General features: G+C 39.6%; 1 protein-coding gene across 5 annotated transcripts in view; it reads right to left on the bottom strand.

The window, feature by feature from the left end:
* KIF24 (kinesin family member 24) overlaps nucleotides 1-22,535 on the bottom strand; it is a 60,019-nt gene that overhangs the window by 14,883 nt on the left and 22,601 nt on the right. For all 5 annotated transcript variants that reach the window (XM_079927055.1, XM_079927054.1, XM_079927057.1 and 2 more), the window contains 6 exons: nucleotides 22,171-22,360; nucleotides 17,081-17,178; nucleotides 13,092-13,307; nucleotides 10,022-10,109; nucleotides 2,603-2,724; nucleotides 1,669-1,774 (listed from right to left, as the gene is read on the bottom strand). In XM_079927055.1, the coding sequence (XP_079783181.1) occupies nucleotides 1,669-1,774; nucleotides 2,603-2,724; nucleotides 10,022-10,109; nucleotides 13,092-13,307; nucleotides 17,081-17,178; nucleotides 22,171-22,360 (820 nt within the window). The remainder of the gene's footprint in view (nucleotides 1-1,668; nucleotides 1,775-2,602; nucleotides 2,725-10,021; nucleotides 10,110-13,091; nucleotides 13,308-17,080; nucleotides 17,179-22,170; nucleotides 22,361-22,535) is intronic.

The following is a 22,535-nucleotide window of genomic DNA, read 5'->3' as shown; positions in this document are numbered from 1 at the left end:
TAGTTGGGGGAAAGTTCTTTCCAGTTAATAAATAAATACAGAAGGAATATTAGAATTAGAATATCACCATTTTGGAATCCCTAATGAAGCAATGGATAAAGGTAATAATGCTCATTGACAGCTGCTAAAACCATAAGGTGAAAAAGGTTGATGGGAAATAGTAATGGAGGAATTAGAGTGATAACACTTCAAAATCACAAAAAGAGATAATCAGACATTCTGTACCTCCTGATGTGTTCCTATAGAAAGTGTAAGAACTACTCATGAATTATTCTTGCCAAAAAAACAGAACTTAAATCTGATCAAGGCTCTAGATCAGCATTTTCCCAATCAAAATCTGTGAGCCACAAATACAAACCATATATGTAATTTTATTATAATAGCCATATTAAAAAGAAATATAACCATATTAAAAAGAAATAAAACTAGTATGTATAAAATAGAGAATAAGAACCTGCTGTATAGCACAGGGAACTCTACTTAATTTCACTGTACAGTAGCAACTAACACAACATTGTAAGACAACTATACCCCAATAAAAAAAAAAGAGAGAAAAAAATAAAAAGAAATAAAACCAGATGAAATTATATATTAAACATATAATCTTAATTGTATATATTAAAGATATAATCTTAATTATATATTTTAGTTAATCTGACACATCCAATAATATTTTGGCATGTAATCAGTATGAAAAAATATTAATGATATCTTACATGCTTCAACGTGTAATTTACACTTAGAGCACATCTCAATTCAGACTAGCCACATTTCAGGTACCCAATAGCCACATGTGGCTTAGTGGCTCCCATTTTGGACAGCACAAATATAAATCTTAACCACTTTATAGAAAATAGAGGATAGAGTACCATGTTAAACATCAACATGGAATGCAGATAGCCTAATCCAGAATGTAGGAAATCTCATATGTCAAGTGACTGAGTTTTCTTCAACAAATACATTAATATTAAAAAAAGAGAGGGGGGGAAGAACTGATATGGCATGAAAGAGGAATATCAACCAAAAGCAATCCGAGGATCTTGTTTGTATCTTGATTTGAATAAATCAACTCTAAAATGACATTTATGGGACAACTGGTAAAATTATAACACTTACTGGATAACAGGTATCATTAAATAATTATTTCTTTAGGTGTGCAATGGTATTATGTTATATTAAAAGATAAGAGTCCTTATCTCTGAAATACATCATTAAATATTTGTGGAAGAAATGACATGATGACAGGATTTGTTTTAAAATAATCCAACCAGGAGAAGGAAAGGGTTGGTTAGATTTTTCACATGTTGAAGCTGGGAGACAAGTATTTGGGAGATCATTATACTATTTATTCTACTATTATATGTTTGAAAAAATAATTTTAAGACTTGATGAGAGGGAGAAAGTGTACCTAAGTTAACCATTCAAGCAACTGCAGAAATACTTCTCTGTTCCTAATTGTCAGGGATTGACCACAGGAAGAGAAGGCAGGGAGAGAAAGAAGAGTTGTCGAGAACTGCCAAGAATCTGATTGGGCACCCTTCGTCTCCGTCTCCAGCCTTGGAATTCCACTGCCTTATTCCACCCCACCCTCTCCTACTTTGTCTGCATGTAAAGAGGGGCAAAATCTCTCAAGAATGATTTTTAGATTAAAGGTTTTGAACAACTTACAGCCAGAAGACTCTGGTTTATTTCCGCACCTTCCATCTTTGTCTGTCTATCTGAGTCTCTGGCATCTGCTGCTCTTTCACTGCCAGCCAAGTCAATAAAAGAGATCCTAGAGAAAAGACACAGCAAGGATGACTTCTTTGGGGCTTTGGTTTATTTTTACATCAGCCAGCATTTTGTGAACCCAGCAAGAAATCAGCACTGACCCATCCTCAGGAAAGTAAAAGATATTACTGTCAGCTTTCCAAAAGTATTGCAAGATTCTAATCTGTCAGTTACTGCTGGCACTGTTCACTTAGATCCTTCTGTTGGTTTTAATCATTTGTGAGAAAGTATGACTGAAATTAATTAAACATTCTTCCCATAAGGCTAAATGACCACAATGCAAATCACTTAGGTGACCACTTAGATAATTAAATAGAAACTTCCGTGGGCTGCTTTCCAGCAAACCCCCCCTCCCCGTAAAAAAAAAAAAAAGACTCATTACTCAGAGGTGAGATAGGTTCATCCATCACTGTGGCAGAGTTTGCTAAGATAGCACCAGAAAGGCAATGAATGTACCCAGTTGTCTTATGGCTTCTTTCAGGAAGGATGGATTAATTTTCTTTCTTTCTTTTTTCTTTTTTTTTGCCTGTAAGCTCTCTGAGATGCATTTCCTACTATTCCTCTGCTGATACTGTTTTTCACATTAGAAGCAATCAATGTCCCTTTTAATAACTTAGGGTTGACCAACAATAGGTCATTACTTCATGGTTAATCAACTGATGGCACTTTAGTACAATGATTTATTTCAGAGTTGATAACTCTACTGTGTATCCCTGTAAGATATAAATAAAGAACTCCACAGTGGCAGGATGTCCTGTTGTTGACAACACATATTTCAAAGTCACATTAGGGAAAGGCACACAATGCGATTCCCTGTGTATTTCCAGCTCACCTGCCAAATGTCCTCTTGGCTGAATCTTTGATCTGAATTTGGATGATAGCATGAGAGCGGGAGGAGTCTGCATTAACTCCAGTGGCCCCAGTGCTGCGCTCCTTGCTGCCCTTCAAGATCACCTGAAAATAAAATCCACAGGGTGACTTCTGCAAGGAGTAAACAAAGCCCTCTGGCTCCTAAGAGTCGGCTGAGAGCAGTAGAGACCAGACATATAGCTTTGTCAGTAGACTGCAGTCTTTTCCCTCTATGAGGAAAGTTGCCTAAACTCTAAATCATATAGAATAAGTACCCAAGAGCAATGAAAACAATGTGGAATACTAATCTTGGGGGAGAACATTCAATAGCTCAAGAGCTAATTTACTTCTTGATCTCATATACTCTTTTTAATATCTTTGATGGATTTAACCTGACTAAAATCCCCAGGGCATAACTTGGCTCCAAAGTAAGGTCCCATCATACCCATCTGTTGTAGTAACTGAAGCAAAGGACAGAAATGTGCATCACAGAATGAATGATCACATCCACCTCTTCCACCACGATGCAGTCATAAAGGAGACCAGGACTGATGTGTGGGAACATGGAAGTGATGAGTTATCACAATTGCCATGAGCCCATGATTTCCCTTGAGACCACTGCCCCTCCAAATGGGAGTAAAGGCTAACTCGGGTCCCTCTGGCCACAAAGGAATGGGGGAGAAGAGGTGAAGCCTCAGGAATGGCCTCAAGCCACTGAAAACACAGCCATATAAGAATATCCTAGGGAGGGTGGGAGGAAGGGAGACGCAAGAGGGAAGAGATATGGGAACATATGTATATGTATAACTGATTCACTTTGTTATAAAGCAGAAACTAACACACCATTGTAAAGCAATTATACTCCAATAAAGATGTAAAAATTATATATATATATACCCTGCCCTGGTTTGGGGGAGTGTTGATTATTGAGAATCAAGAAGGTGAAGAACTTTAAAAATATTTGACAGGATCCTCACAGTAGCCTAAGGTGAGGTGAGTATGATTATTATGCCCAATTTACAGCTGAGGAATAAATTCAAAGGTTGATTTGCTCACAAACAGCTGTTTTGTGGCAGAACCAAATTCCACATCTAGTATGTCTGATTCCAAAGCCCATGTAGCTTCTACTACACTGTGGGGCACTTAGGACAAATTCATCTATTTTGCAGTGAATTAGACTAAGAAAGTCCTATTTAATTTTTTTCTCAATCTCTCAGAAGTTTAATTTTTATCATATTGAACATAGCTACAGTTTCCAGATTAAAGAGTCCAAAAGTTGACAGAGTCAAACCTTCAACAATAGTCCATAAAATATCTTAACAAACAGGGGTAGGTACTTTTTAAAAAATTAACTAATAATAAATTCCTCCATGGCATAAGCAATAGTTATGTCTCTAAAGATTATCAGTGAGATTCAGAATTGTATTTTAGAATCAAATTTAGAATCAAATTTTAAATGCACTCATTTTGTATATAGCTTGCTTAAAGTTTAAAGGGACTATCTGATGAATCCTTTTGTAAAGAGCAGAAATTGTTAATTTACAAAACTGGATTATCAACTGCATGGATAGCATGTTGCTGCTAATCAGAAATCAGAAGAATTAGAGCAGTAATCCCTTATACTGGGTGGGGCAACTGCCCCCCCCCCACAAAAAAAAAGCACTGATAACTAAACCTGGATGCTGGCTAGGTCACTTAAGGCCAAATCTATGACTGAACCATCTAGTTTGTCTGGCTATCTATCTATCTATCTATCTATCTATCTATCTATCTAACCACCCATCCATCCATGCCTCGCTGCAAGGCTTGCCGGATCTTAGTTCCCCAGCTAGGGATTGAAATCGGGGCCACTGCAGTGAAAGCACAAAGTCCTAATCACTGGACCGCCAGAGAATTCCCATGAACTATCTAGTTTAAATGCACTTCCTCATCCTGGCCTTTCTCTATCACTCTGATTTCATATTTTCATAGATTACAATGCAATGATGAGGGATTATTTTAGATTTGTATTAGTCTTTTTTATCAAACTTCTTTTTCATTAGAAAAGGAAGACATGCTTACTGGGGAAAACTTAGAAAATATAGGAAAAATATAAAGAAGAAAATATATACCTTCCATAACCCCAGAGTTAACAAGATTCTGGTGCATTTCCTCCCAGGGTTTTAGGGGTCTCAGAGCTCTTTTGATATATATATATGTCTTTTACAAACCCCATGAAGAGACAGGGGAGATCTTTTAAATGCCTACATTTGTGAATTGTGTAAGCAATATGCTTGATGGATAAAGGAACAATCACAGAGAAGTTAAGTGGCTTATCCAAGGTCACACAGGCAGAATATGGTCAGGCTAGGGATAGAAGCCAGGTACTCTCTGCCACGTGTAATCAATGATGCTACTTCTGCTGGAATATGATGAGAGCTCAGAGAGGCCTTAAGGCCATACCTAGTCAGGAACTGTGGATACTGACAGGAAGCTCAAGGGGTGACCTTGTGGTTCATCCCCAGGGGAGTCAAGAAAGACTGTCTTCTGAGGTTCTATTATAGAGTTTTATACTTGGCTTTTCATTGTGCCATGATGTACTAGATACCTGTGAGTGCATCTCAGAAAATCTAACATGTTGAGGTGACTTTTCCTGACTAAATGCCTTTTAGAGAAAACACGAAGGAATTTTTGGTCCATGGTCCAGTTTCCTCAGCTTCAGTAACAGTCTGCAACCACCATGTTTTTCAGAAACTGTGGTATAAAGCAGCTGAGCTCTGAGGAGTAAAAATGAGGCAGTCTGTGAAGATCATTAGACAGACTTTTGTAAATGATATACAACTCAAGTGTAGCAGTTAACAGTGAAATCTGAAGTTAGACTGTCTGGGTTTACATGCCAGCTCTGACAATACGGTTGTTTAAACTTTTGCATTGTGAGAACTTTTACAAATCACTTAACTTTTCAGGGCCTCAGTTTCTTATCTATAAAATGGTAATTTCATAGGTTACTTTTGAGGACTAAAAGAGATAATACGTAGTATGTAAAGCACTTAGTACTACGAATGGCACATTATATGTTCTCAATAAATATTAATTAAAGAAAATATACTGGGTTTCCCTGGTGGCGCAGTGGTTGAGAACTTGCCTGCCAAGGCAGGGGACACGCGTTCGAACCCTGATCTGGGAAGATCCCATATGCTGCGGAGCAACTAGGCCCATGAGCCACAACTACTGAGCCTGCGCGTCTGGAGCCTGTGCTCCACAACAAGAGAGGTCGCGAATAGTGAGAGGCCCGCGCACCGCGATGAAGAGTGGCCCCCGCTCGCCGCAACTAGAGAAAGCCCTCGCACAGAAACGAAGACCTAACACAGCCAAAAATAATAAATAAATAAATTAAAAAAAAAAAAGAAACTATACTAAAGAACTAACATATTTTTCTTTTTTTAATGTATTTATTTATTTTTGGCTGCATTGGGTCTTTGTTGCTGGGCGCGGGCTTTCTCTACTTGCGGTGAGCAGGGGCTACGTTTGTTGCGGTGCGCAGGCTTCTCACTGCGGTGGCTTCTCTTGTTGTGGAGCACGGGCTCTAGGCGTGCAGGCTTCAGTAGTTCTGGTTCACGGGCTCTAGAGCGCAGGCTCGGTAGTTGTGGCACACGAGCTTAATTGCTCTGCAGCCTGTGGGATCTTCCTGGACCAGGGATCGAACCCGTGTCCCCTGCATTGGCAGGCGGATTCTTAACTACTGTGCCACATGGGAAGTCCCAAGAACTAACATCTTTGTGTAAACTTCCAAAACTTAAACTATTTCTTTTAAAAAATGTAGGGACTTCCCTGGTGGTCCAGTGATTAAGACTCCGTGCTTCCAGTGCAGGGAGCATGGCTTTGATCCTTGGTCAGGGAACTAGGATCCGCACAGCAGGAAGCGAAGCTTCATCTGCTGCTCCCCATCACTCACATTACGCATTATCACCTGAACCATCCTCCCCCCACCCCCCATCCCACCCATCCATGGAAAAACTGTCTTCCATGAAAGCGGTCCCTGGTGCCAAAAAGGTTGGGGACCGCTGCTTTAGACAAATCATGTTATGTGAGTAGTAAAATGGGGACCTGCAACAATAGAAAGTAGAGACAACTATGGAATTCTGTGGCACTGGGAAATATTCAGGGACTTTTTTTGGGGGGGGGGTACGCAGGCCTCTCACTGTTGTGGCCTCTCCTGTTGCGGAGCACAGGCTCTGGACGCGCAGGCTCAGCGGCTATGGCGCATGGGCCTAGCCACTCCGCGGCATGTGGAATCTCCCTGGACCGGGGCACGAACCCGTGTCCCCCGCATCGGCAGGTGGACTCCCAACCACTGCACCACCAGGGAAGCCCCAGGGACTTATTAATAAGAATAATAGACATGACAAATTTAACTAGCATCACAGTAAGCATTATATGTATATTATCTCATTTCCTTCTCTGTCACACAACCCAATCGTCTGCTAACATCCACATATTTCGGGCTCAGAAAGGTAAAGGATGTGCTCAAGGACACACGGCACTGGGACCCAGCTCCATCCAGACTTTAATCACGAAGCTTCCTGCACAAATACCAAAGACAGGCTATGAGCACTTCAGCAGGGTAGGCACTGTGTATAGACTAAGTCTCTATCACCGGCATACAACTGAGGCTTATCTAGGGGAAGCTCTTACTCTGTGGGCCTCTGCTACCAACTACAGCCAAGGCAATGTTAAAACACGAAGCAGATTTATTAGAAGTTCACGAATGGATACCTATAAGTACATGAACTGTCTGTAGGAATGACTTAAAAGCCCAAAAAACTCTACAAGGGAAAAAATGTCCATCATTTATTTGCCTGACAAGCAAAACCTTGATTCCAAATCTGGTTGCATCAGCAAGTCCTCTGTAAAGGCAGGGAAGTCCTGGTCCCTGCATTGGTAAGACCGGGTAATAAAATACACCTGGAAGGAGAAACTTCTTGGAGGAAGGACAATCCTGTGTGAAAAATGAAGCTGCCAGTTGTGCAGGCAGGTAACAAGTAGCCATGCCTGAGTGAGCCTGAGGGTGATCTGCGATGGTGACATACATGAAGATGACACCTGAGGGTGACACTTGAGCAAACACATAGGTGATACCTGAGTGAGCATGAATGGTGACACCTGAGAGAGAGTGAAAGTGTGACACCTGAGTTGGCAAGTGCTGTTGTTTCAAGTCAGTAAATGTTTATGAGGGTAACCATGTCAGATATCCATAATTTATATCAACTTTCCACCTTGATCTCAGCTGGCTTCCTTCTTGTACAACCTCGTATGTATTACAGACTGAGGGTATCAATGGCAATAATATGTCCACTAACAAGAAACTTCTGCTTGTCTTAGAAAACACACCTTAGGATAGAGCAGTGCCATAAACTCTTCCAGGGTGAGAGTGATTTGACACCAGATTGCCCACTAACATAGTTATGACCCATAGCCAAGGAAAAGGGACTTCTTTTTAGTGTTTGATCCTTTCCCATTCAATTGGTCTAATTTCCAAGGACAACAGCATCATGAGGACCAACTCTCCTGAAACTCCCAGCCAAATGAAGGAACGACTAGGGGAGGTAGCGGCAAGAGGACCACAGGGAATAGGTGTGTAAGAAACAATTTCCTCAGGACTCTGCAGTGGAGGGAGCTCTGGACAGGTTAAGAATGGTCAACAGCCTCGGAAGAACCCTTCAACATGTCCCACACACCTCTGTTCTGTGCCTGCCTTTGCAGTCACTAGAAAGGGGCTCTTAGGTGCCTGCCTAGAACAGCCACACTAAGGTGCCATCCTTGGATTTTGGATACCAGGATTCAGGAATCTGATAATCACATAAATACAAGGTTCCAGCCCTTAAACAAAATTTACCTATTTGTCCCAAGAAAAAGAAACTGTTAGAGGGCTTCCCTGGCGGCGCAGTGGTTGAGAGTCCGCCTGCCGATGCAGGGGACATGGGCTCGTGCCCCGGTCCGGGAAGATCCCACATGCCGAGGAGTGGCTGGGCCCGTGAGCCATGGCCGCTGGGCCTGCACATCCGGAGCCTGTGCTCCGCAACGGGAGAGGCCACAGCAGTGAGAGGCCCGCGTACCGCAAAAAAAAAAGAAACTGTTAGAAAAAGACACGTATTAATGGTGGGCCACCTCACCATTTCACACACCCAAGTCCCTGGAGGGATGTACTGTGAAGCTGTTCTAAAGGTGGGTATTGTCAAGTACCCAGCCTGTCCTTCGAGCCCTCTCCCTTTGACTCTAGCCAGGCTTGTTGGATATACTAGCGTGACTATGATGGCTGCATGTTAGAATAACCTTGGGAGCTTTTAAAATAATACCCATCTTCATACATTGCTGGTGGGAATATAAAATGGTGCAGCCACTTTAGAAAACAGTTTGGCAGTTCCCCAAAAAGTGACTCAGCAATTCCACTCCTAGGCATATACTCAAGAAAACTGAAAACGTACGTCCATACAAAAACCTGTACCTGAATGTTCATAGCAGCATTATTCATAATAGCCAAAAGGTTGAAACAACCCACATGCCCATCAACTGATGAATAAAATATGGTATATACATACAACAGAATATTATTCCGCCATAAAAAGGAATGAAATACTGATACATTCAACAACATGGATGAACCTTGAAAACATTATGCTAAGTGAAAGAATGCAGAGACAAAATGTTGCATATTGTGTGATTACATTTATATGATATGGCCAGAATAGGTAAATCCAAAGAGATAGAAATTAGTGGTTGTCAGGCACCAGGCAGAGGGGAAATAAAGAGTAACTGTTAATGGTACAGGGTTTCATTTTGGTGTGATGAAAATATTCTGGAATTTGATAGTGGTGATAGCTGTACAACTTTCTGAAAATACTAAAAAAAAATCACTAAATTACATATTTTAAAAGGGTGAAAAAAGCAGATTTTAAAATACCTTTGGAATGATACACAAAAAACTAAAAAATATATTAGTTGCCTCAGGAAAAGGGAATGGAAGGAATATTTTCATTGTACTTTCTGAATTTTGAATCCATGTGAAGGTATTACCCATTAAAATTTTTATTGAAAATAGAATATTTCTCTCCAGCAGCCTTTACCAGAGCCCACTACCATAAAAATACACATTAGCAGCTTTTGAAACTGGCTCAAAAGTATCCTCTCATGCATTAGGCTCTCCCACATGCCTTACTTCCCACCATCAAGGCACTGAGACAACAACCTTGTAGAGAAAGGAGCCAACCTCTCAGAGGAGGATTCATATTTTATAAGTGTGAAATGGTATGTTTGTCATCGCCCTTTGCCTAAACCTGAGTCCATTATATTTAGGAGATAGCAAAATGAAGTCTTCCCTGGTACTTAGGCTGCTACAGTGGGGTAGTAAAGGAGGAAGAATTACCTCTAAGAGAAGCTCCACACTATCCACCTGAAGTTCTCGCAGTCCCACTATCTGTACCACATGCTTGCTATCTTCTCTTGCGAAGAGCCTGTGGATGCAAGAACACGGTTGGTTTGGCAGAGCTTCAGTAACAGACTCCCCAGAACCCAACCCACCACTCCCCATTAAGTAGCAGTTTTGCTGTTTGTGTGGGATCGATATGCATTCTCCTCACCACCCCCCACACCTCCTGATCCCAGCCCCAGGCTTCAGAGGCAGTCTTTGATTGTTTTAAACAAATCAGCATCTTTGGCTACAATGAATAGAATGACCATTTAAGCCAGACCTATGCCAATCAATGGATGGTGTATTCCTGGCTACAGTGATTGGTTCAGGAGTGGATATGGGATCTTCGCTGGTCCCATCAAAATAAAGTCCTAGTCCCTGGTTGTTAGGTGCTCTCTTTTTCTCTCTAGAAGTGAAAGCATGTGGCCCTGGGAGCAGTGGCAGCCATTCTACATCCACAAAAGAGACAGTTTTGGAATGATGCTAATACAATGGAAGGTAGAGCAGAGAGATGCAAAGAAACCGGGTCTCTATAACATCACTGAACTGCTAGAGTATAAAGACCCTAAGGCTTGACTGTCCTCTAGGCTTTCTAGTTATACGAGCCAATGGCTTCCCTAAATGCATAAGCCAGTAAGAATGGGGTCTTATTTTACTAAATACTTGCAACATAAGGAGTCCTGATACATTTTCTAAGGAAGCAAGGAAGAGCTGGTGTTGCACCTGAAAGTCTCAGGCCTGCGTGTAACAAAATGAATGGTTACGGTCTACCATCATCACTGAACCAGATCCACCAAGGGGCATGTATTGAATCTATCAAAGACTCTAAGATTATTTTCTCCCTTAATAAGATAATGATTGCCAAATAAAATAAAATAATGGAGTTTCACTTCACAGCCAAAAAAAGATTTTCTCAAAAAATTTTTTTCTCCATCTAAACCTTACCCCAAGTTTCCAAATTTTTACAGAAGGATAGGAAAACAGCCTCACCAATGCCCTTGATCTCTCAGAAGACAACTCTATTGGAACAGTTAGGCTTCTGGAATAAAAGAAAGATCTAGCTTTCAGAGCCTTCACATCACACCTGAACATACTTCCCAGGCCCCAGAAAAGTTCCTAATGAATAGCCTAAAATGCACTGCTGTATTTTTAAATCATAGAAGAAAGAAGTATATTTTTATCACTTTTTATGCAAAGATAAAGACAACTTATTTTCTACTTTAAAGAGTTAATTTTAAGATCTTTAAACTTTGGTTTCTAGTTTAAGAGGTAGACTGAGCACATATACTTCTATCTACCTTTGACAAAGCCCCTCTTATAGAAAATATATTTTATTTTAAAAACAACAGGATAAGTCATAACAGCTCTAGGCAAACAAGAAAGAGTATTATCAATGGAGCAGGACATTTCAGAAGTCTCAGAAAAGCAGGAAATAAAGAGGTATTAGCCAATTAACCAGAGACATTAAAAAAAAAAAATCCCACAGCTCAAGACACTTGGAGAATAAGTGTGGGTATTCCCTAGTGAGCCCTAGAGAAGCTTTAAACCCAGGAGTTAGCATATTCCCATCCCCTTGGCTATAATTAAAGAATGTAGAAATAACAGGACAGTATATTGGGGTCATTCACTAAAGAACTGCACTCGAAAACAGCTGGATATCCTGACTGTCCCTTCACACAAAGAAACAAAACGCGCACGCACACACACACAACAGTGGCTTTTATTTTCATGCTAACTGTTCTTTAAAGGAAGTGGCCATTCTGACTGGAAAGGGCTCCTAATAAGGGTATTGAGGCTTGAAAGAGAAGCTGTGATGGAGCTAACTTGAGGCTTCAAAACCAACACAGAGAGAGTAGAAAAGAAAAGCAAGTCTTCCCCAAAGCAACCCCAAAGTAGCACCCTTCTTTATCTGGCAATTGTGTCATGACTGAACCCCCAACACCTGTACATTCTCTGAATTGTGGCATACTGAAGGTCCCTTTTGTTGAAATAGTCCATAAGATGGTGGCCTGCCTAAGCCCACTCCAGTGACTTCTCCAGTTATGCTACCCAATACTCTAGTGCCCCTCTATGACGGGGTCCGCCCTATCAATGCTCTCCACGAACCGGAGCTGCTCCTCCACCCCTACTCCCCATTCCAGTGCTTTCCTGGAGCACACGAAACTTGCACGACCTTTTGGACAGCTCTGTAGGGGCTTAGGTATCTTTGCTGGGGGCTAGTCTCTTTCACTGATTTGGTTTCCCCAGACTTCCACCATGCTCAGCCTCAACTCACTCCTCTTCACCTGGTGTGGCTGCTCCCAACATGTCTCAGGTCTGGTTAATTCTGTCCTGACAACCTCTTATCCTTCCACGTCCCGCTCCCTCTCTCTCCTCCCTGTTCTCCCAGTCAGTTGATACCTCCACAACTTTGTGGCCTCCTACTCAGTTAAAATCATCTGTTTCAACCTAAACAAAACTTTATGCCAGAAAAATACAATAGGGATTTAAAATCAGTTACTGAATGAATACATTTCCAAAGTATTGTATTATGTGGCAAGGGCAATAGGTTAAGGCTTATAAGAGTTAATGTGAAGAAAAGATTTTCTTTTCTTTTTACTGATATCAGAAAACTATCATTAAGTTTACCCTAAGATTATTGATAAGAAAAACAAGAGGAAGTGGGAAACATTATAGTTCTTCCAGTGCAATAATAGGTCAAAAGAATAGGAAGGGATTTAAGTATATGTTGCTTTCCTGACTTCCTGAAATTATAATCTTTTTCACAGACCAAAATAAAAGGGATATAGTTTTTTTGATGAGCATTAGGATATTGATCACTTAAAAAATACTAATGGAAGGCTAGTTTATATTCTTCTTTAGCTGAACTGACAGTTTGGAAAAAATATGCATCTGATTCAGGAGACTCTCATTTCACAAAAGGGCATTAGTGTACCAAAGCCTCTGATTAAATCCCATGATTCAGTGGGACTCTGGCTTAAAACAATAAAGAACAGATTTACAGTTTCCTACTCATATCCAATACCTTTTTCTTCTATTTAGGAGGTCATAAAGCTGTCCACAGTAGATTTCATAGAAGCTGATCCACACAAAACAGTGCCTTCTTGGCTGGGACACTTCTAGTTGTCTGAAGATATCTTTGGCAGCCAGAGCATACAGTCCTGGGTTCTGATGAGTTCCTATCATGGTATAGGTCTTTCCGGCACCTGTCTGTCCATATGCGAAGCAAGTGGCATTGCCTCTGGGGGAAGAATCATTTGTATTTACTTTTAAATATTAAGAGAAATGCTAATCTACACACAGATTTTTTTTTTTTTTTTTTGGTGGTATGCGGGCTTCTCACTGCTGTGGCCTCTCCCGTTGCGGAGCACAGGCTCCGGACGCACAGGCTCAGCGGCTCCGTGGCATGTGGGATCCTACTGGACCGGGGTACGAACCCGTGTCCCCTGCATCAGCAGGCGGACTCTCAACCACTGCGCCACCAGGGGAGCCCTACACACAGATTTTTAAATGACAAAAGTCAGGTGGAAAAAGAATCCTTAACAAAATTCAGCTAGAAAATATAGAGCCCTTTAAGGAGAAGAGGGCTTTACATCATAAAAACAAGGGAGGAGGAAAAAAATTCTCAAAGCAGTACATGAGATTTTTTTACTAGGAATTTTTTATGGAACTGGTAAGACCATAAGACAACTCTAGAAAATAAGGAAACAAAGACCTCATGTTAGGTGCTTTAGAGGATCCTAGAGAAAAAAAAAATTGTGTTAATCCTGAAAGATAAGTTTGGTGAAAGAAGTAATTGAGAATTAAATACAATAAATAATAGAAGATCATACGATAAACAGGATGGTAGTGACCACTCATATGAATACTAAGGAAGTTTAGACAGAGGTAAAATCAACTTAAGTAAAATATTTGAAGGACTCAGAAAAGAGATCTTAGGGCCTCAGTTTTCACTTTCATTGATAAGTTACTGGACTACTTGATTTCCAAGATCCCTTCTAGCCCTGATGTCCTATGATTCAAAGTGGGAGTCACTATTCTTGCATGTGGATATGTGCATGTACACACAACCTGTATGAGTGTGAAAAAATGCAAAATAAGAGATGGACAGAAGAGTTGGGAGGCCAACCTGCCAGCCAAAGTATGTTTTAGGAGGAGATGAGGCCAAGATCACCTGAGTACTGTGAGGTCCTACGTACTATGTAGCCCTAGTACTATGTAGTACTAAGTAGAGAGTGAACATAACGTTATGCAGTCAGTAGCTATTGCAGACTATTGAAAAGGAATCACATGGATTAATGATAAAAGTAGCTACTTGCAGCAAGAAAAAAATTCTATGTATGGACACAGGGGAGGGAGGCTGGAGGTGGGCAGAGAGAAGAATACATAGAAGGACATGAAGCCAGATAGAAACCAAAGAAAGAATGATATGACAAGAGCAAAGTAACCATGGAAGTGTGAGAATCAAGAGATGGGAGCTAATCAGATTTAAGCTGTTAAGAAGCAGAGACCGGTTTACTCCTTGTGTTTTAAACCATGGCTCTCAGCAGTGTGGGCACTTGAACACACTGGCAGACACAGTTAGGAAAAGAATTACAAGAGGAAAATTTGAACACACTGAAGAAGAGCTAGCAAAATGAGAATAATAAAGAATAATATCCACCTTATCTTCTGAACATTTTCGTGATGAACTTCTAAAAAAAAAAGATGAAGAAAGCTCTTATTACACTTTACAAGAACCTAATAATTTCACCTAACTTGCAATTCTCTTTTTACTAATGTCTTAACATTCTAACTTATTTTAGAAACTTGCTCTCTAAAAAAGCACTCCCTAAATTTGGTGCATAGGAATTGAACCTGAAAGAGATTTCACTTTTTTAAAACATTTATTTTAATTAATTAATTTATTTTGGCTGCACTGGGTCTTAGTTGCGGCATGAGGGATCTTTTACTTGTGGCATGCAGACTTCTTAGTTGCAGCATGTGGACTTCTTAGTTGTGGCATGCGGTCTTCTTAGTTGCGCCATGCAAACTCTTAGTTGTGGCATGCAAACTCTTAGCTGCAGCATGTGTACAGGATCTAGTTCCCCGAGCAGGGATCGAACCCAGGCTCCCGCTGTTGCAAGTGTGGAGTCTTACCCACTGGACCACCAGGGAAGTCCCCAGAGACTTCAGTTTAACCTGCTCATGGAAAAAAAAAAAGTAACTTCTACACAACAACAATAAAGACAACACAGGGATTTCCCTGGTGGCGCAGTGGTTAAGAATCCGCCTGCCAATGTAGGGGACATGGGTTTGATCCCTGGTCCAGGAAGATCCCACATGCCATAGAGCAACTAAGCCTGTGCGCCACAACTACTGAGCCTGAACTTTAGAGCCCACGAGCCACAACTACTGAAGCCCGTGTGCCCTAGAGCCCACGCGCTGCAAAAAGAGAAGCCACCACAATGAGAAGCCCACGCACTACAACGAAGAGTAGACCTCTCCCGCTGCAACTAAAGAAAGCCAGAGGGCAGCAATGAAGACCCAACACAGCCAAAAATAAATAAAAATAAAAAAAAAAAATTAGGGACTTCCCTGGTGGTTCAGTGGTTAAGAATCCGCCTGCCAATGCAGGGGACACGGGTTCGAGCCCTGGTCCGGGAAGATCCCACATGCCGTGGAGCAACTAAGCCCGTGTGCCACAACTACTGAAGCCCGTGTGCCACAACTACTGAATCCTGTGAGCCTAGAGCCCATGCTCTAGGGGAAGCCCTAGAGAAGAGAAGCCACTGCAATGAGAAGCCCGTGCACTGCAACGAAGAGTAGCCCTCACTCGCTGCAACTAGAGAAAGCCTGCGCGCAGCAATGAAGACCCAATGCAGCCAAAAATAAATAAAAATAAATTTATAAAAAAAAAACATCATTATGCTATGCAAAAGGAGCCAGGCATAAGATACATATTGTAATGATTCTGTTTCTATGACATTCTAGAACAGGCAAAACTAATCTATAGTGACAGAAAGCAAGTCAGTGGTTATATAAGACCTGGGGGTGAAGGTGGGAGGATTAACTAAAAAGGGACACATGAGAACTTTCTGGGGCGATAGAAATGTTCTATATCTTGTTCCAGGTATTGGTTACTTGGATACGTGCAACTATCAAAACTCATCAAACCTGAGTACTTCTTAAGATCTGTGCATCTTAATGTATGTAAATTATACCTCAACTTTTTTAAGTTATAAAAGTTATTTTAAAAAATAAAAGTAAAAATACTCTGAAATCAGTTACTCTAGCAGGCTGTTCAACATTTTCTACCTGTACCTGACTACATTTTAAGTATACAACAGAGGCCCCTAGTACCTACTCTGTCCCATTTAATGTTTATGTGTGAATAATTATTTTAAAATTAAAATGAAACTATAGCTAGAATACATAATTCCTATTATCAAAAGTTCAGACTAACTACAACCACTTACACCTTCTTATTCTGAGGACTTTGATAAAATAATATTGTTGAGAGGGACTTCCCTGGTGGTACAGTGGATAAAACTCTGTGCTCCCAATGCAGGGGGCCCAGGTTCAACCCCTGGTCAGGGAACTAGATCCCATGTGCATGCCATAACTAAGAGTTCGCATGCCGCAAATAAGGAGTCCATGTGCTGCAACTAACGAGCCAGTGAGCTGCAACTAAGGAGGCTGCCTGCCGCAACTAAGACCCGGTGCAACCAAAAAAATTAAAAAAAAAAATATATATATATATATTGTTGACAGCTTATATTTTTCCACTAAGCACAGAGAATCAATATCTTCAGTATAAATGGAAATTTTGCTGAATATTTCTAAATGCTTTGTGAATCCTATAAATAGAGACACTGAATTTTCCAGAAGAGTCTAATTTAAATTCATTAGGTCAAAACACAATTTCATGTTTAATTCAAAATAACTGAAAAACATAAGTAACATTTATAAAGAAATAAAATTTATGGAAAATAGAAAATAAAAGGCAGGAGGAGCAAATAATATCTATCGTACCCATTGAAAATATGCTGAATGAGTGGGTGAGTAGTTTTCATGTATACATCTTGATTGGTGCACACCTCATCAAAGACTTCATCAAAATAAAAAACATGCTGAAAAAGAAATTTGGTTTTTATAGAAAGAGACACTTTCTTGATTTTCTTCATCACTATTCTAGTTAACACACGATAACAGCGCAAATACATTTTTAACTAATAGTAATTGTCCATGACAAACTTAGAGATAATAAGCAATCATTAACTGTCAAATGACAGGGCCTTCTTTTACTTGAAATCTCTGTAGACATGTTCTCACAATGTAAAAACTAAACCACACAATTTTTGTTCTCTCTTAAGGGAAGTAAATTAAAGAGTCCAACAGTGAGCCAATCTTCCCTAGGTCTAGGAGAGGAACTGAATTCTATGGAAATTATCCTCATAGCCCACCTAGAGCCAGCATATTTGAAATTTGGGGGGAATTCTAAAGGAAGATCTTTATTCCATAGGTTACATAGCTTAATTTATAATTCCATAAATATTTATTGCTCAGCTGGTAGCATGTATATTGCAGTAGGCACTTCAAGGGGCCCAAAGAAACAGACATTACCCTACCATTACCCTACTCCACAACCTAAAGATGTTAATCCGGACAAGTATACAAATGACCACAAGGTAGAAAAAATTTGAGAGATAAAGCACATGTGGAATTCAAAAGAAAAACATAATCTCTCTGATTGGGAAAGACATTCTGAAAAAGCTTGTACTAAGAATGGGCCATGGGGGAAGAAGAGGAATTTAAGAGGTAGGGACTGAGGCAGGGAAGGTATTCTGCGCACAGGGGAAACATGAGCAAAGAGTCAAAGCAGGAAAGCACAAAGAATCTTTAGGGGACAGGGAGGATTCAATGTGTCTGACATATAGGATCTTGGCAGGTAGAAAAGTGAAATAGAAGGTGAGAATAATGAGTTAGGACTATGTTGTAGGGGTCTTGGGGCACCAGCCTTAAGGGAAGGGGTAGAATGCTTATATTTAATTCAGTAAAAGTGGAAAGACAAAAAACTGTGCAAAGGAGAGGGATGACCTGAGCCATTTTATTGGAAGACTAATCTGGCTTAATACTGTGACTGGATTGGAAACAGGAACACTAGTAATTCAGTGGTGAGGTTAAGAAGGGTCTAAATTAGACAATGACAATGGAAATAAAAAGGAAATGGATGCATAAGAAATTTGGCAATGACTGGTTGTGATATCTGGGGAGAGAAAGGAGTCCAAGATGACTCCCAAATGAAAAACCATGGTAATCTGAAAGAGATAGGAAATCCCATTAAATTGGGTCTGGAAAGCATTACTTCAGCAGCCGTAATAATTTCCATAATTTAGAGGATCACTATGTTGGCAGCCCAACTATATCTGAGTAAGAAATCCTAATAATTTCAAGTGTGACTGTAGCATAATAATGGCAGTCTACACATAATGAATGAGAGATGAGGCCCTATCTTCTGCTACCTTCTGGGCCTGCTCTAAATATTCAGTTAAGAAAAAATTTTATGGGCAAGTCTGGAAAAGTGGACTTGATCCAATTTGTCGTGGGTCACTGTACCCCAAATTCAATTCTGTTTCCTGTACCATTACATTAGAATGGAAATTTGTTAGGTCATCTGAAAAGAAATTGGGTCCACAAAGTCAAATTTATCAATTAGAAAAAATTTCCAGGGAATTTTCTGGAGGTCCAGTGGCTAGGACTCCACGCTTCTACTGCAGGGGGCACAGGTTCAATCCCCAGTCAGGGAATTAAGATCCCGCAAGCCACACGGCATGACCAAAAAAAAGAAAGAAAGAATAAAAAATCTCCAAAAGTTAGGAATTGAGAAAAAAAATGAATCTGTGCAGCATAATAAAGAGATCTGTGAACATTTAGTGCTCTGAAAAATATGATTGATTTTAAGAACAGTTAAATGTTTCTGTTTTAGCTCGATCATAGGTAGATGGGGGTTCATTATACTTTTGATTAAGCTTGAAAATGGCAATAATAAAGAGTAAAATATATTTCTAAAATCTGACTTTAATGGACATGATTTATATCTAACTCATAACTGGTCTTTAAGCAAGGAGACAAATCCATTCTTTGCTCAAATATCACTGTAGGTTTTTATAGTTAAGTACGAAGTCAAAAGCACTTTTGGCATTTCTCAGGAAAATAAAAAAATGAACGGAAGTAAATGTGGATATACATTTTTGGGGGTTTTCTTTTATTTCGTGAGTATATGGCTATTCTTCTCTTTCTATAAGTGCTCTTGAGTAAACACCTTTGAAAGCATGTATTGACTAAAGGAATGAGTATCTTTCCTTCCAATAGGATTTAAGTACTGATTTTCCCAGTAATTTTGTATGAATCTTTCATGAAAGATATGTAAACATACAAGATTACTATTATAATTCATGTGCATCACATATGCTTTCATTTGATCATATTTTATCAATGAAGTTGGATTAACATTCACTTTAGGCAGTTCCCTGGTGGCCTACTGGTTAGGATTTGGACTTTCACTGCTGTGGCCTGGGTTCAATCCCTGGTCAGGGAATTGAGATCCTGCAAGCAGTGCAGCGCAGTCAAAAAAAAAAAACAACTCACTTCAGCTTTGATATGATCAGAGTTGCATAGTTTATTTTTTAAAGAAGTTTTTAAAAAAGTTATTAGTGTCTTTAGAGAATATCTCTGGAAAAAAACACTTAAGTAATACTGGTTGTCTTCAAGGAGGAAATGGGACTAGAGACACTCTTCATTGCATACCATTTTGATTTTGAAATAGGTAAATCTATCCTATTCAAAAGTTCTTACTTTTTTTTTTATAAGAGTAACACTGCTGATTGCATAAAAAGATTTTAAACATGGATAACAACAGATAAGAAAAGCAAATTATCTGTAAATCTTACTACTACTAGAGATGGCCACTATTGACTTTGATATATTTCAGTACCATCTTTTTTTCTCTCTCTATATATTTTTTTCTTTAAGAAATTGGAATGAAACACATACAGATATGTCTCCTTGTTTTTTCACTTATTACGTTGATATCCTAAAATTTAATGGTAAGTAGGACAGCACACTATATGTATATGATCACATAAGTAACAAAAGAAGATTTGAAAGGGTAAGATGTTTAATTAAAGGACACATAAACCTATTTGAATTCCTGAATAAGTTTAAAAATAAAACCCAAAGAATCTAGTATCAATATTTATTTGCTATGTTTGCTATGAACCTCCCTTTTCTTCTTTCTACTTAAGAAAAAGGGGGAGAAAAAAGGCCTCTCAACACATATATTATAAGCATTGACAGGTAAGGACTTTGACCTATGAGAGCGAAGGTCCAAAGTTCAAACAGCAGAGAAAGTGCTAAGGAACCTATGGGTATTCAATAAGTATTGACCAATGGCAATGACAAAGAAGTAAGGTTATTGTGTTTTGGGATAATGGAAAAATACAAAAGATAAGATGATGCCTCCTTGAGGGAATTACTGCGACAGAAGCATCATTAAGACAGTCTTGGGTAGATGGTGATTGGATAGGGCTATTACCATGGCTATAAGTAGCCATGGAACTGGATAGTATTACAACTAATTGGTCATCTGGACCATCTTCAATATAAATACCTCCCACCCAGACCTAATAGACTGTGCATTGACCAGCAATCAATAAGGCTGTTAAAGTGACTGGGCTGGTTATACAGTGGCCTAGTAATTTAGTGTCCATAGAAAGACACAGTAGATTGCTTTGAATGTTACTGTGAAAGCCAATTTTGGTAAGCAAAGAAAAAAAAGAACAATGCAAGTGTTAAAGAGGGGAGAGTATTAACAATTTGACATCAGTGTTAAAGGATTTATTCCAGTAGAGTAATATCTCAGCTGACTAAGGTGAATTGCTTGCACACCAGATTACTCACCACTTTTTTTTTTTTTCTTTCTACCTGTCACTGGGTTTTGTTTTGTTTTTGTGCACCACGTGGCTTGCAGGATCTCAGTTCCCTGACCAGGGAATGAACCCAGGCCACGGCAGTGAAAAACACCAAATCCTAACCACTAGACCACCAAGGAACTCCCAGTCACTGGGTTTTGAAGCGAGAGAGAGAATAGAATGAACATAATATGAACATGCAGGGAGGAAGATTCAGATAAGAGAAACTCTGAATTCCCAAATCTTAACATCTGGTGGATTATCCCCTGTTTAAGATTATTCATAATTGCTTCATAATTTTAAGAGTACCTAAATTATGGTATCTTCGATCTTTGGGGTTTGCTGCTTTTATAGAGACTGAAGGAATTATCGCAAGGGTACCTATCAGCTAGGAATAAATTCCTTTCAGTATCAAACACTTTGTCCTTGGACTCATCATGATCATTCTGGCAGGGAGTGAACATTTTTTAATGTGTTTGAACTACAGTGTTTTATTTAACTCCTTACATGTTCGATGTAAAATCACATCCCTGGGTTATATTTACTCACTGCAATCTACCTTGTACAAAGTGGCCTGTTCAGGAGCCCAATGTCCACCAAATTAAGCCTAGGCCCAAATACAAGTGAGAATCAAAATAAGCAGTTGGCTGGCAATCTGGGGTCTTTTTGCTCAAAAATATACCCTCCATCATTAAACTCCAGACTCGCACTCAGCAGAATGAGAAGTTCACACTGTGAGAGACAGGAGAGAACTGAGACTGTGTGACTATCTCATAGTCGCTCTGGTGCATACGCTCAGTGACTGGCCCTGCTTACCACCAGTTCATTATTTAAACTCTTTTTATTCCCTCATTCGCTCTTTTCTGACTGAATATATGTAATTAAGTTCACATAAAGCATGTTAAGTGACTGAATGATGCAACTCTATTGCACAAGAGTGGAGGAGTTACGTTTTTGTATCCCCCACTGCGCTATATTTTTTAAAAATGAAGGCTAAGGTTTATCAATGATTTAATGCAATGTCACATCAGGAATGAATGCCAGCACCCAAACCCAGAACTGGATTTTAGAATTTGTACTGCTACTCAAACAAAAAACAGAAAATTGACACTTGATAATGTTAGTTCCAAACATAGAAGGAAAGCATCATACCTGCAGAATATATTGTGTGAGGTCAACTGCTTCTTTCTTCTCATGAACAAGTAGAGTTTCTTTGTCTTCTACAGTAATAATATTAATTTCTCCACGACGTACCTCCCTCATGCCCAGAGGGCGTTTTCGAACACAAACTCTGATTTTCTCCATCTCATTCCAAGGATTCTCTTTCTCTGAGGTGTTCTGGCTGATATATAAGTGGGCTTTAATTTTTAATAATACGATAAAACTACTTAAGAGGTCAAAGTATCAGTACATTTTGTTACATATTAGGTGTAATACACGCACACACACATATACACACGATATGTTACATACTGAAGTGTTGACACTGAGTTCTTTTATTCGCTATAAATCCTCCT

This window comes from Stenella coeruleoalba (assembly GCF_951394435.1).
Source record: "Stenella coeruleoalba genome assembly, chromosome: 7".
NCBI classification, from domain to species: Eukaryota; Metazoa; Chordata; class Mammalia; order Artiodactyla; family Delphinidae; genus Stenella; species Stenella coeruleoalba.
The sequence above is the reverse complement of the archived record's forward strand: the minus strand, read 5'-3'. Positions and strand labels throughout refer to the sequence as shown.